We start from the raw sequence: 13,446 nt of genomic DNA on the forward strand, positions 1-13,446 counted from the left end.
GAGAATAGCTCCAGGCCAAAGTACAGGGGCCTCCCTGATTATTCCAGAGCATGCCTCTTATCTGAGACATGACCTGTGGCCCTAAGAATTCCCCTGGGTACATAGATAACAATTGTCCCCTCTTCCCCAGGAAACAGGCTCCTCCCGGTCTGGACACTGCACTCTCCATCCTACAGCCAGCAGTCCCTTGCCACAGGCAGCAGGACTTGACTGCTGCCCCACAGCGTTCTGCAGGCCAGCACGGGAGCCACCTCCTCCGCCAGGGCAAGTTCCAGAAGGGCGAGTCCCTCAGGCCTCCCCCAAACAGATTGGGCGGGGTGTACACGCTCCCAGTAGGGTTGCTCTGCTCCCTCAGGAACCAGGGCGAGATTTGCCCTGGGAGTGTGGGCTGGCCCTGCTGGAGCTGCTCGGGGGTGGGCTGGCTGGAGCACCTGGAGAGCCTACTGCTTTGAAGGGGCCCTTTTCCTGATTTGGTGCTCGCCCTGCAATCTTTAAACTGTTTTTCTGGAGCTGTGAGAAATATGTTTCTGCCAGTTCTTGCTGGCTGTTCAAAGCTTCTGTGGCAGACAGCCGTGAAGTGTCTCATCCTGCCGTCTCGATCAGGGCGAGACCAAGGTCCTTCTCCTGGGACTTTGCCCGCAGTGCCTTAACTTCAGCCACACCAGCCTCGTCACCACTGCCCACTCTGTTTCTTCTGCCCTCAAGCATGGTTCAGTGTTACTCCTTCCGTTCACTTCTCCCTCCAGAAGTGGAGGTGGAAATGCTAGCCCTCTTTCTTTAACCAAGTCTTAGCCTGCTCATGAAGCAGGCTATAATCGTCCCAGTTTAAAAGGATCTCTCCTCTCCCTGATTCTCAACATGTGTATTGTTTGTGCACTTTCTAAGCATTTATCATATACGGTCCTTTCTTGGCCATCAGTCACGGTAGCTATAATTGAATGCACGCCTAGTGGAGCTGCGTGTGGGGGCTACATTTAGAAGCCCAGCGCCCAAGCAGCAGCCCTTTGCTTTCTGTACGGGGTCAATCCACTCTTCCACTGACATCTTAAACTGGCAAATCTGTGACTGTGGGCCCCCAGGGTGGGTCCAGGGACCAGGGGAAGCAGCCCATCTGCTGGTGTGCCAGTTGCATTCCAAGATCGGTGAGTGGGTTTTGTTTAAAATTAAACACAGAAATAGAACGCATGATAATAGGTGCATTAATTTTTAAGGAGAGAACATAATGACATCGAAGAAAATTGTTTGCTCTTCATTCCTTTCTTAAGACTTGCCTCCAGACTTCTCAGAGGTATTTCATTCTCTCTGGTCTTCAGGTGTTCCTTGTGGGAAAGGCGTGAGCAGCAGCATGGTAGCCCTTTGCTGTCCCTTCTTTTCCTAGCATTTCTTTGCTCCCTGGACCCTGAAGTCCTGTCTCAAGTCCTCTTTACCCTTTTTGCTAGGAAGGTCTAATTTCCAGCTGCATGGCAAGTCCCTTTCAGGGACTGACCTGGTGTCACAGGAGCTCCTACCTCCCACCTGCTGCACTGAGCTCCCTGGCTAAGCATTTCCACCCATCCTTTAGAAGAGGGTGTTCTTAGAATTGCGTGTGTACCCCTTGGGTCTCCCATGCTAGCCTATAAACTCCGGAAGAGAAGAGACTATCTCATATTTCTTTCTTTAGTCACACAGTGTCTCTTATTTAGTAGTAATACAATAAATATTTACTGATGTTATCTAAATAGATTGAAAAGAAATTTAGTTGTCCTTCAAATGGAAATGTCATGTATCCAGTGGGCTGCTCAACTACTTCTCACCTATAATTTTCAGTGTAACAAGAACCTCAAAATATGTGGCAATACATTTTCAGTCTAGACAACCTTACCATAGTTTTTTCCTTAAATAAATTTTATTGATACATATTAATAAAGCATAAATCCATCCAAAGTATACAATAAGTGGTATAATCACACAGTTGTGCATTCATCACTTCGATCACTTTTAGAACAATTTCCTTATTCCAGTAATAATCAACAAAGAACAAACAACAAAAACTCATCACCTCTTAATCTCTCTATGCTTCCCCTCCCAGCCTAACTGCTACTCTGTTTCTGTCTCTCTAGTTTATTTGTATTTATGTTTTATAAAAACAGCCTTATATATTCAATATCACCCGTGCCATAGCTTTTGATTCAACCATCTTCTTGCCTTCCCCTTGCGGTGGCATTCGGGCTATGTTGTGTGGAGCCCTTGGAATTCTTGAAGGTACTCCAGGGGCTGTTTCCGGAATCTGGGCTCTGGCATACTCTCTTCAACAGCGCTTTCCTCTTCTTTATTTATTGGGGCTCTACTTAGGATTTCACTTGCAAAAAGGGCCCTGTCCTGTCGTTTGACGCTTTCCTGGCCAGTGCGTGCCAAGTCTGCCCTTGTGCCCCTTGCTCACATGGCCGTCTCCCTGTGGGCAGCCAGGCAGCACCTTGGGAGCCGCTGTCCGTGGACCGGCCTCTGGAGCCTGCTTGGAATTCTTTTTCCTTTAGGCTCATCTGCTGAGGTTTGCAGTGGAAAGAGCTGCGCAGTGAGCAGGAAGCACTCTCCCCTCTTCCCTGCCTTTCTCTCACTGCTGTCAGCGACTGGCTGTCCTTCAGTCTTTCCTACAGTATGGCTTCCTGCCAAACTTCTCTCATCTTTGAGAAGAGATATTTGGACCATTTATTATAATCCTGGTCACCTTAGTGTTTCTCACTAAATATGAATTTTTTTTCTGTTTCTTTTAACATGTTGGTCCTGGAGAAATGCAAGAAGTTTTAAAGCACTCTTTTTTTTTTTTTTAATTTTTTTATTTCTCTTCCCTTCCTCCCCTCCCCCCCCCCAGTTGTCTGCTCTCTGTGTCCACTTGCTGTGTGTTCTTCTGTGACGGCTTCTATTCTTACCACTGGCACTGGGAATCTGTGTTTCTTTTTGTTGCGTCATCTTGTTGTAAAGCACTCTCATGATCACCCCTTCCTCTTACTGTTGCTTCTGCACATTGGCACCCTGTTTCCAGTATGTATGAACTGGGAGGGAGAGCTCTTTAAAGCTTTGTGCTGCCCACCTCCAGTCTGGAACTCCATTTTCAATCCTTTTTTTCTCGTTGGTAAAGAACAGTTTCCTACTTAGAACAAACTGTAGTAGACTTGAAGGTTACTGTCACTCAGTAGTCCGTTATTTCTTAGTGAAACAAGCAACTCCTTTGACCTCCCCTTGTTCCTTTCATCTTTTGATTGACTTTTTCTTTATCCCCTTAAGTTTCTCAATACCTTGTCTAAAACAGAGGGACAAGCCTGGACATGATGCTGTAATAAAAGACCGCCCAGTATTGCGTCTAGGGGAAGAATTAGACCTCAGTTCTACCTGCCATTGTGGTAGGATGAGTTCGAGCACGGCACCCTGGCTGATGGGTCTGACATCGGGGGAGGGAGGACGAGGCATCAGAAATGATTCAGGGTCGGGGCCGCAGGGATTGAGGGTAAGGGCAGATTTTTTTTGTTGTTGTTTTTGAGGTACCAGGGCTAGGAATTGAACCACTGAGCCACACTGGCTCCCTTGAGTTGATTTTTTCATTTGTTTGCTTGTTGTTTGTTTTTTTGTTGTTTTTAGGAAGCACCGGGAACCAAACCCGGGACCTCCCATGTGGGAAGCAGGCGTTCAGCTGCTTGAGCCACATCCACTCCCAAGACAGTTTTGACCCATTTTGGCAGCCTGGCCACTAATGAGCGTCCCGTCTCTTCTAACATTTGAATGACTTTTGGTCCTGTCAACCTGCTAGATAAACAGGAAGTTCGGTGTCTCTGCCCAAGGTGCCCCTCTCCTGCTAGTTGTTGGTGGCCATCGGGCTTGCTCGGTCCAGGGGGAGCTGCTGCCCCACTCCCTGCAGCTGGGTTTCCTATGGGCTGCTTACTCTAAGGTTTTCTTCATCAAAACTAGGCACCCGCACTTCCCCTGCAGCCTTCTTTTTTCTAATTCTCGTAACGATATCAGTACCCATTCAGTCACTCCATCTGGAAACCTTGGACTTACCTTGAACTGATTTTTCTCCTTCCCCAGCCCACAGCCAGTTAGGACAGCACAGCTCTGTGGCAGCCACCTCGGACAACAGGGAACTTCCTCCTGAGGCTGGAAGAGAAGTGTTGGGGAGCCAGAAGAAAGACAAGTTCCTCTCTCCCTAGCCCCATGGGATGGCAGAAGGAATCACTTTCATGCAGGGGCTTCAGAAAAGCAGTGCTGGGAGTTCCCGCTTAATTGGTTCAGCGCTTCTGCTTGGGGTGACAGAGAAGTTTCTAAAATGGATGGTGGTGATGGTCGCCCAGCACTGTGAGGCCGCTAACACCACTGAACTGCATATTTGAATGTGGTTAAGAGGGAAAATTTTAGGTTGTAATAGACGTTACCTGAGTAAAAATTGAAAAACCACTGAATTGGTCATTGAGTGACCGACCCCTAATGTAAACTGTGCACTATAGTTAATGCTACAGTGATGCCAATAATATTCTCTCATCATTTGTAACAATGCAAAGTGTTAGTAGAAGGGAAAACTATTGGTGGTGGGGGGGTACATGGGAACGCTCTACTTTCTGCATGGCTTTTCTGAAAACCTGCAACTGCTCTGATTTTAAAAAAAGAGAGAGAGAAAAGAAAAGCAGTGTGCTCAGGGAAGAGCCAGGCTTTAGCTCTGGCACTGAAACAGAAAGAGTCATCTGCAAATGCTAAGGAAATTTGCTCACTGGATTTCTAGGGCACACAGGTAAAAGACATAGGGGTCAATGGTCTGGGAAAAGTCAGGACCACTTTTTCAGAGCAATAAATCAATACAAGGGGTTTTGGGTAAAAGAGGATGAGAGATTTGGTGGGGTCGGGTGCCTTTCAGTTTGTGCCAGATGATCGTTGTGATCTCTGTAGCCTAGGAGGTGCTTGAGAAATGTTTGTTGAATATATTATTTCTGCTACTTTCTTACCCCATCCTATTAGTATATTTTTTATTTATAATTTTAGTATTGCATTTGATTTTACTGGACTTCATTCTGTTTTCGGTAAACGATTTCTTTCATTTTTTAGAAAGGTGTATGGAATGCCTACCATTTGTAGGGCAAAGTTATGGTGACTGTTCTTTAATAGTAAGAAGGCATGTGTAGATGGACACACAGTGTTTACACATGAGCTCTGTATGTTTATGTGCTTCATAACAGGAAGGCATGTATAGACCGACTCACAGAGGTAACATAACTTCTCTATGTTTATGTGTTATCCTTTTTCTTTTGTCACCCCACAGTGAATAATCAGTCCCTCACTCCACCAGATTACGGGAGATCATGTACGATGGCTTCTGGGTTTTGCTCGTACTCGCCATATCGTGCCAGGCTATGTATTATGTAAATTCTTTGTGTAAAAAGAAGGGGCATGGTAGAGTCTTACAGTTTAGTGAAGGGCAGGGTTCTGCCTGCAGTCTGATTCAGACTTTGTCCATGGGTATAGATTAGAGAAAACTCTCGAAACGATCTAGTTAAGGTTTTACCTATAAGGCAGCCTCATGGCACGAACCCCTTTTACTAAGATTTCTGTTGTTTGTTTTTCCTAAAAAGATTCAGCATCTTGGAGTTGAGTGTAAAGTGAAGACATAGAAAAGCTTAGATGGTAATCAGGAAAAGGATTCAGGTTTCTTGATAGAATCATATTTCTCACGGTAACTCATTGCTCCTGAGAGCTTCCTTTTCTTGGTATTTATATATGGAGAAGACACTGACTAATCAGAGCTGAAAAGACAAATCGAGGTCAACTAATGCATCAAGTCTCAATCTCTTACACCATGTTTTTGTTTTGTTTTGTTTTTATAAAGGGTATTTATCTGGGGTAGGAGCTTACAGATACCAGGCCATAAAGCACAAGTTACTTCCCTCACCAAAGTCTGTTTCCACGTGTTGGAGCAAGACGGCTGCTGACGTCTGCGAGGGCTCAGGCTCCCTGGGCTCCTCTCTTCCAGGCTCTTGCTTCTCTCTGGGTTCAGGGTTCCTCTCTTCCCAGGGCTTGCTTCTTCCTGGGCTCAGGGTTCCTCTCTTCCTAGAGCTTGCTTCTTCCTGGGCTCAGGGTTCCTCTCTTCCTGGGGCTGGCTTCTCTTTCCTCTGTGAGCTGACTTCCCGGGGCCCCAGCTTAAGACTTTACTATCAAACTCCAGCATTAAGAACCCCCTACCATGTTCTTTTAACCTAAGGATTTGGGCTCTGTGCAAGACATAATAAGCCTCCTTTGCTGAGAAAGACACATGAGACGTAGTGAGACCTGTGTACCTCCGGGGTTATGCGTAGCCACAGGCTGCTGCAGAGGCTCATTCCGTGATGTTGGAAACGGAGGTCTGGAAGTATTTGGCATCTCATCTCACACAGCAAGTTAGTGCAGTTAGGAAGCGAGTCCAGGTCTCGGGAATACCACCAGGCCTTTCCATGGTGCCACCCTATCACCTGAAGCCCCCCGGCTCACCTGTGTGTCTCCTTTCAGCACCCATTGCATCTTGGTTTATGCAGGTGGACATAGCCTTCTTGTTGTCCCTACATAGGACTCCAGGCCTCGTCTTTGACCTTCTGCTCCAACTGTCCCAACGTGCAAGAAGCCTCTTCACTTTTCTCGGCCAAAGGCTGTCATTCCCTGCCTACAGAGCTGAGCCATAGGACCCCTTCCTCCCAGGCAGAATTTCCATGGAGGGCTGCACAGCTGCCTCCTACTTCTCTGATTAGAGGAAGGGCATGCAGTGAACCCAGAGACCATGTGCCAAAGTGGGCGTCCTCCAGGAGAGCCCATACTGCTCCTCCAAGCAGTGCTCCCTGTCACCCGTGCTGCAGCCTCCTCACCACCTCCCAGCCTGCTGCAGCTCTCTGCCACCCGCCCCTTCCCGGGCACGCGCAGGCCACCGGGCCGTGGGTGCTCCTGCGACGTCGTCTGGCTGGCCTTTGGCCTTCTGCCATGCCCCTTACAGCACGGTCGACGCCTCCTCCTCCGTCCCCAGCTCTTGATTGTGATTGTGCTGCTGTGTGTTTGAGTTGAGACTTGCTCGTTTTGTTGTCTGGAAGAAGTATTTGCACACATTGTAGGGGTAGCCCCTTATGCTTTCCTTGTCCTTATCTTCACCTGCAGCTTCGGATTCTGGTCCTCAGCGTGAAAATATAAAGTAAAATGCAAGTTGTATTTTCAGTAGTATTGTCATTTTCATAGGCTTCAGTTCTAGAACTATGCAACTAAAGCCATGGCAAAGCAGAGTTGCTCTTAGAAAGTTCCAGAATCCTTGTCACTTTTTTCTTCTTCCTAAAGACAGCACTGTCTTGTAGAGGAGGTGGAGTCTGTGAAGAGAGCTGTATCCGTTTTCCTGCGACTCTGGCACTGACCTCAGCCCAGCTGGGCTCTTCTCAGGGACAGGAGGAAGGGCGTGGCAGCGGCCAGCTCACCCCCAGCAGACCAGGCTGCAGGCAAAACCAGCCTCAGCCCTGAGGATTCAGGGTGCAGGCCTCGCCCGCACTGTGCTGCTGAGCAGCCCGTGAGTGCTGTCTGGATGCTGATTTAACAGCGCGTTTGCCTGTAGACTTATCTTTTGGCTTTCCTCTGGGAGCTCTTCCATACATACCTTGTTTCATGGACATCTAGAGGAAGTTGTCAATTTTCCTCACTCGACATTATTTAAATTGTGCTTTCTCATTCTCATAAAATCTGAAATATCATTTATCGTTACTATATTGTAATTTTCACAGGTATTTTTTATAATTTTATTAGAGAAGTTATAGGTTTACAGAAAAATCATGCAGAAAGTACAGAATTCCTGTATACTCCCCCACCAATAGTCTTCCCTTCTATTAACACTTTGCATTAGTGTGGTACCTTTGTTACAAAAGATGAGAGACTATTGCTGGCATTATTGTAGTATCAACTACAGTGCGTAGTTTACACGAGGGGTTGGTCACTCAAGGACCAACTCAGTGGTTTTTCAATTTTCATTCTATTACAACCTAAAATTTTCCCTCTTAACCACATTCAAATATGCAGTTCAGTGGTGTCAGCTGCCCTCACAGTGCTGGGCGACCATCACCACCATCCATTTTAGAAACTTCTCTGCCACCCCAAGCAGAAGCTCTGAACCAATTAAGCGGGAACTCCCAGCACTGCTTTTCTGAAGCCCCTGCATGAGAGTGATTTCTTCTGCCATTCCTCGGGGCTAGGGAGAGAGGGGCATGGCTTTCTTCTGGCTCCCCAAAACAGTTCTGTTCCAGCCTCATGAAGTAAAAAGTTATACTGCAAATTAAAATATCAAGCATAGGCCAATACATAGAAATATTGTAAAGTTGGAAATCTTTATTTGTGTCCACCCATGTCAAATATTTTTTAAAAAGTTAATATGTTTATTGCCACTTAAAATACTGAAAATACACAATTCAAAATAGTGTGTAAAAGTTTCCTTATATTGAGAAGTATATATGTATTAATGTGTGAAATATCTAACTTGACTGTACAAAACACCAAGGTTTATTGTGCAGTTACCAGTCCTGCAGAGAAGTCAGATTTAAATGATGCTAAGTGCATTAAAACAGCATTATATTAAATGTGCTTTACTTATTTGCAAGAACTATATATTTTGTAGCTGTTTTCTGTTGGCCTTCTCTTTTTCTCATAGTATAAATTCCAAACATTTAGTTTAGTAATTGCATAAGTGTGTATATGACTTTTTTTATACCCAGATTAAAGAAAAAATTCAGTTCTCTTCATCTTTATGAAGATACTGGCTGATGAACAATTTAAGGAGAGAAATGCTTGCATTCACTCCTAATAGATACCAGCATCCTTTAATATTATTTATGGGGAGTATTTTATATTTGTACTATCTCACAGTCATCCCTGATATGTTAAGCGCCCCCAGGGCAGTGCAGAGATACTTTAGTAAAAAAACCCCCCCCCCCCGGGGTGGGGGAAGAATCTTTGAAACAGGAAGTGGGCGTGGGAACGGTGGCATTGGGGAGCAGACCCTTAGCTTTTCACCCAGTTCAGAGCTGTCCACGTGGAGCCTGGTGGGCGGGCAGGGGGGAGCGGAGCCCCTGTGCCAGCCCTCCCAGCCCGCAGGCTGGCCCTCGAAGGCGGGGTCCCCACGGGCCTGCGCCCCTGGGGTGCATGCTCCTTTAGTTGTTTGGGCGAGTCGCCAGGGGCTGCCCGGCCCAGGCCTCCACCCCTGGGGAAGCGCAGAGGTTTCCGCCAGGAGCCAGGCCTCCTCTCTCGTCTTCTGTCACCCTCTCGCAGACCATGCCTCCAAGGGGGAATTTAAGTTCGTCCCAGGAGAGAGACGGGTGGACAACCTCTTTATCATGAGCGATCTGGACCAGAGAGTCAAGGAGACGCGCCCCAGGACTGTCGTGCTGTGATCAGTTCCCAGCCACAGCCCGTTTTCCTGCCTGGTTTTTCACGGATTGCTTAAGTTTCTGGAAGCATGTGCCTGGAATCAGGGCTCTTTCCCTCTTCCCAGGAAGGGGGTTTTGTGTAGTGGGTTGTCTCCTCTTTGACTAATTTACGGTGATAACTCTGGCTCTGTTTTCATTAGGAGATGAAAGCATGGAAATTAAAAAACAAATTACAGGAATGAGAAGATTACTGAACGACAGCGCGGGGAGGATATACCAGCGTGTTGGCAAGGAAGGAGAGAAGTTAAAAGAAGAGCCCCACGATTTGGATTTGCTCTGGCCTCAGCGTGTAAACTCCTCGGTGGAGGCCCCGCCGAGCCTCCGCCCCTCTTCAGGAGGTGCCTGGAATGAGCTAGCCCCCCAAGGCGGGCAGTTCTCGGGGCAGTATGGCACCCGCTCTAGAACCTTCCAGAGTCAGCCCCACACCGCCGGGAGTGCCAACGGTATGGCTGCAGCAGACGCTCCGAGGGTGCGCACGGGCGCTTGTCCTGAAGGTGTTTTGGGTCCAGTATATTAACACAGCCCCCCACCCCCCATCACCTGCCTCAGCTGAGTTATTTTGAAGGACAGGGAAGACATAAAGGAAAAAGTTGAGGAGTGTTAAAAAAAACACCATACTTGAGAATCAGGAAGAGCGGGGTTCCGTATTAGAGGTAATGGTTTCTTAGTAGAGATTTTAGTCCTTTAAGAAGTCTAGCTGTCGTCGCCAGGGCACAGATGCTGCATTACAGAGGACGTGCCTGGGCCAGCGAGGCCTCCCCTCACCGCTGGAGGAGGCGCGGGTCCCGTGGTCTCATCGTAGGTACATCCTCCTGCTCCCTCCTCCACTTGCCCTCAGTGCCACGGGTCACAGCCGGCTCCAGGGCAGACTGTGCCCGGCATCCTGGGACCCACATCCAGCCCCCGAACCCCTCAGCCCTGTTCTATAACTTGCTTCATTGGGGTTGGAAATTATTCCTTTACAGTAAAATTTCCTTAATTTAAATGACTGTTAGGAAAAAAATCAAGCGGCAAACTTCTTTGAAAACTTAGGAAATCTCCTTCTAGCCCTAATAGGATTTCATTCTAGAAATCATGTAGGGATGTGCAGAGCTACAGTTTTCACAGAGACCAAGAATAAATAAGAATGTACTTTTAAGATGCATTTCACTTTCCTTGAAAAATTAAAGATTTTTCTCCATTTTCTTTCACAGTCTATATCGTGACAAACAGAACTGTTTCTGTTGTTGTTTTTTAATCGCAGTCTGCAGTGACCAGTTCAGAGGCCTGAAAAGCCGTACTGTGATTCTGCTGGTAGTCTAGGCAGGGACCCCAGAGACGTCCGGGCGGCTCCGCTGTCTCTCAGCGCCCCGGAAGCCGGGGTCAGGCTCGCATGCTGGCATGCTCCCAGGCTGGAGGAGAGGCTCCTCCACGAAAACAAACTCAGTTCTCTTTAAAATTAGAAAGTGATTTATAACAAGTTGAAAAGGGTTGGCTCTGTCCTCCACAAATGATAAAGATAGTGCTTAGATCAGTGAACTAGGAAAATTCCGTAAGGTCCACCTGACTCTGCTGCTGTGGAGAAACAATAAGGAAAAGACCTTACGCATGTATGAAGTTAGATCCCGTTCTGGTAAATCTTGGATGTGTTCTGTTTTCCAGGACACAGCACACAGCAAGGAGAGTGGATTTACTTTGGAAAATGTTATTAATGTTAATAAAAGTTCTAAACATAAATTCCCCCATATCATTTTGAAAATAGATCTTTTTCTGTTTATAACTGGCATGTTTTCAATAGAAATGCAGTATATATAACCGTGACTGCTTTGTTATTTTATTGGAATCATTTGCAATTTTGAAGTTTTAACAATCTCAATTTACCATGATTTTGAATTCCAGTAATTGTGCTACTCCAAACGTTTTGTTATCTTTAAGTATTCCATGTTTTTACTGCAAAGAGTTTTTCATAATATTCACAAATAATGCACATTACAGAATTTAAATTATGTTTACTGTATAATAAAAGATATAGCTGGAACAAAACCTTAGAACTTACCTCTTTTACCTGTGAGAAAACGTAACTGTTAACAGTTCTTGAATGGGTCTATCTTAGAGTAGTAAGGGTGATATCAGCTCCAGAGGGGACTCCAGTGTTGGAGTAATTTTCTAAATGTTCCACTTCATTCCAAGGACAATGGAAACGTATTCTTTCACATATAAGGAAATATAGTAGGACAGGTTTATTAAGGAAAAGAGATTAAATTTAAGCAATGAAAAGGAGACTAAGGTGAGGGAAATGAGGAAATGGGAATGGATAAAGGTAAAGAATCTTCTTTATTAAGTGGAGAAAAACCAACACACCACACCCTCTTACCCAGCAAGTTACAATGTGTCCTCCCTGCTGCTCAACCCCCACCCCCACCCCCCACTTCCCCAGCCTGGGCACCCACACCCCAAGGGTATTGTTAAAGTTTTGTGTCCACTGTTTTTAAGTTTGAAAATAGCATGCTTAATATTGAAAGTGTTTTTAATAGACTCTCATTTAATTTTTAATATGAACTTTTATGACAACTACCAATCTTTTCTAAGGCTGTCCTCAGAGCTAGTTTTTTTTGGTGTAAAATAGCGCAAGTGTGTGGTGAATTTTTCTGGTATTGTTACCAGATCAGAAAGATCGGGCCTGACAGTAGAGAGGCCTGCTGGGGCAGCGCGTTTTGTCCGGTGCCCAGGCGGGCTCCGCTGCCCTGCCAGACAGCACGCGCCGCTCAGGACAGGGAGGGGCAGACCCCGACAGGTGGGTCGTGACGATTAGAAGGTGCGTTTCCCTTAGGCACAGTGTCTTAATAATTGCATATGCTTCAAAATCCTGAGATACCTTCTTTTTTTTTTTTGACTCTGTATTTTTTGGTTTGGAGTGTATCATTCTTTTCTTTCGTGCTTAGGAGAACTTCCGGTGGTGAATTCATCAACTGGATCAAACTGCTGTACTTGTAACTGCCAGTCAACGTTGCAGGCCATTCTCCAAGAGCTCAAGACCATGAGGAAATTAATGCAGATTCAAACAGGTACGCAGGTCTGGCCTGGGAACGGGTCCTTGGATTTCCGATGCACATCTGACATCTTCAGCTGGGATAGTTACTGGGTTTTTATTATTGATTCTCCCCACCTCGCCTGCGACTTGCTGTGCTCTTTCTAGTATCCATTTTCTCAGCTTTTCTACAACACATTTTTTAGCTTTAGCCAATCCATTTTTTTACTGCTAATAACCCTATTTATTTACGTACATTTATGTACCTCGATATGCTTCATCCCATAGTCTCTTAGTGTTTCATACATGTCAGGTAGTTAAATTCTGAAACAGTAATACATGAAGGTGGGTGACGTTCTTAAGCTCGTTTTCCTGATGTGCCTCGATAAGAAGGCTCACATGGGCTGAAAATGAGGATGGCTCATCTTCTTCCCTCCTGAGGTACCATTTTGGGGACTGCGTGCATCTCAGCCACCCCGACGACCACCCATCACTTTAGGGGCTTGCTGCAGCGTTCGCAAAGCCACCCATTTTGATGCGTGGCAGCTGCGCCCGTTAGGAAGCACAGGCTCCACTGTAGAAGAGGTCTAGGGACAGAAGCGACAAGAGCTACTGAACCCCTCGGGTCTGCTCGTGGATTTTCACTCTAATGTTCAGGACACAGAAGCTATATTTCTGACAGCTCAGAAACACCTCTTTTTTTTTTTCTTGTTCTCTTTATTTACGTGAGTATTTTTTCCCCCTCATTACTGATAGACAAAAAAACAGAAGAGCAGTGAATTTGTAGTTTGGAGTCAAGGTCTCGATTCCTCCTCATAGGGCTGTGGGACTTCTCTGAAAATGGAGTATTAATATCTAACTCACAGGGTTGTTCTGAAAATAAAACGAGATGCCACCTGTAAGTGTTCCTTGTAAAGTGTGATTTGGACTGGTTTGATTTGTGTTGTTGTAAAGACCCTGGAACATTTCAGAGAGGTCTGCACGTCTAAGTCGTCATTACAGTAG

At 46.1% G+C, this 13,446-nt stretch overlaps 1 protein-coding gene across 10 annotated transcripts in view; it reads left to right on the forward strand.

The window, feature by feature from the left end:
- The window catches only part of BEND7 (BEN domain containing 7), a 133,639-nt gene that overhangs the window by 18,061 nt on the left and 102,132 nt on the right, over positions 1-13,446 (forward strand). For all 10 annotated transcript variants that reach the window (XM_058282385.2, XM_058282386.2, XM_058282388.2 and 7 more), the window contains exons 3-4: positions 9,575-9,877; positions 12,356-12,478. In XM_058282385.2, the coding sequence (XP_058138368.1) occupies positions 9,575-9,877; positions 12,356-12,478 (426 nt within the window). The remainder of the gene's footprint in view (positions 1-9,574; positions 9,878-12,355; positions 12,479-13,446) is intronic.

This window comes from Dasypus novemcinctus, chromosome 20 (assembly GCF_030445035.2).
Source record: "Dasypus novemcinctus isolate mDasNov1 chromosome 20, mDasNov1.1.hap2, whole genome shotgun sequence".
NCBI lineage: Eukaryota > Metazoa > Chordata > Mammalia > Cingulata > Dasypodidae > Dasypus > Dasypus novemcinctus.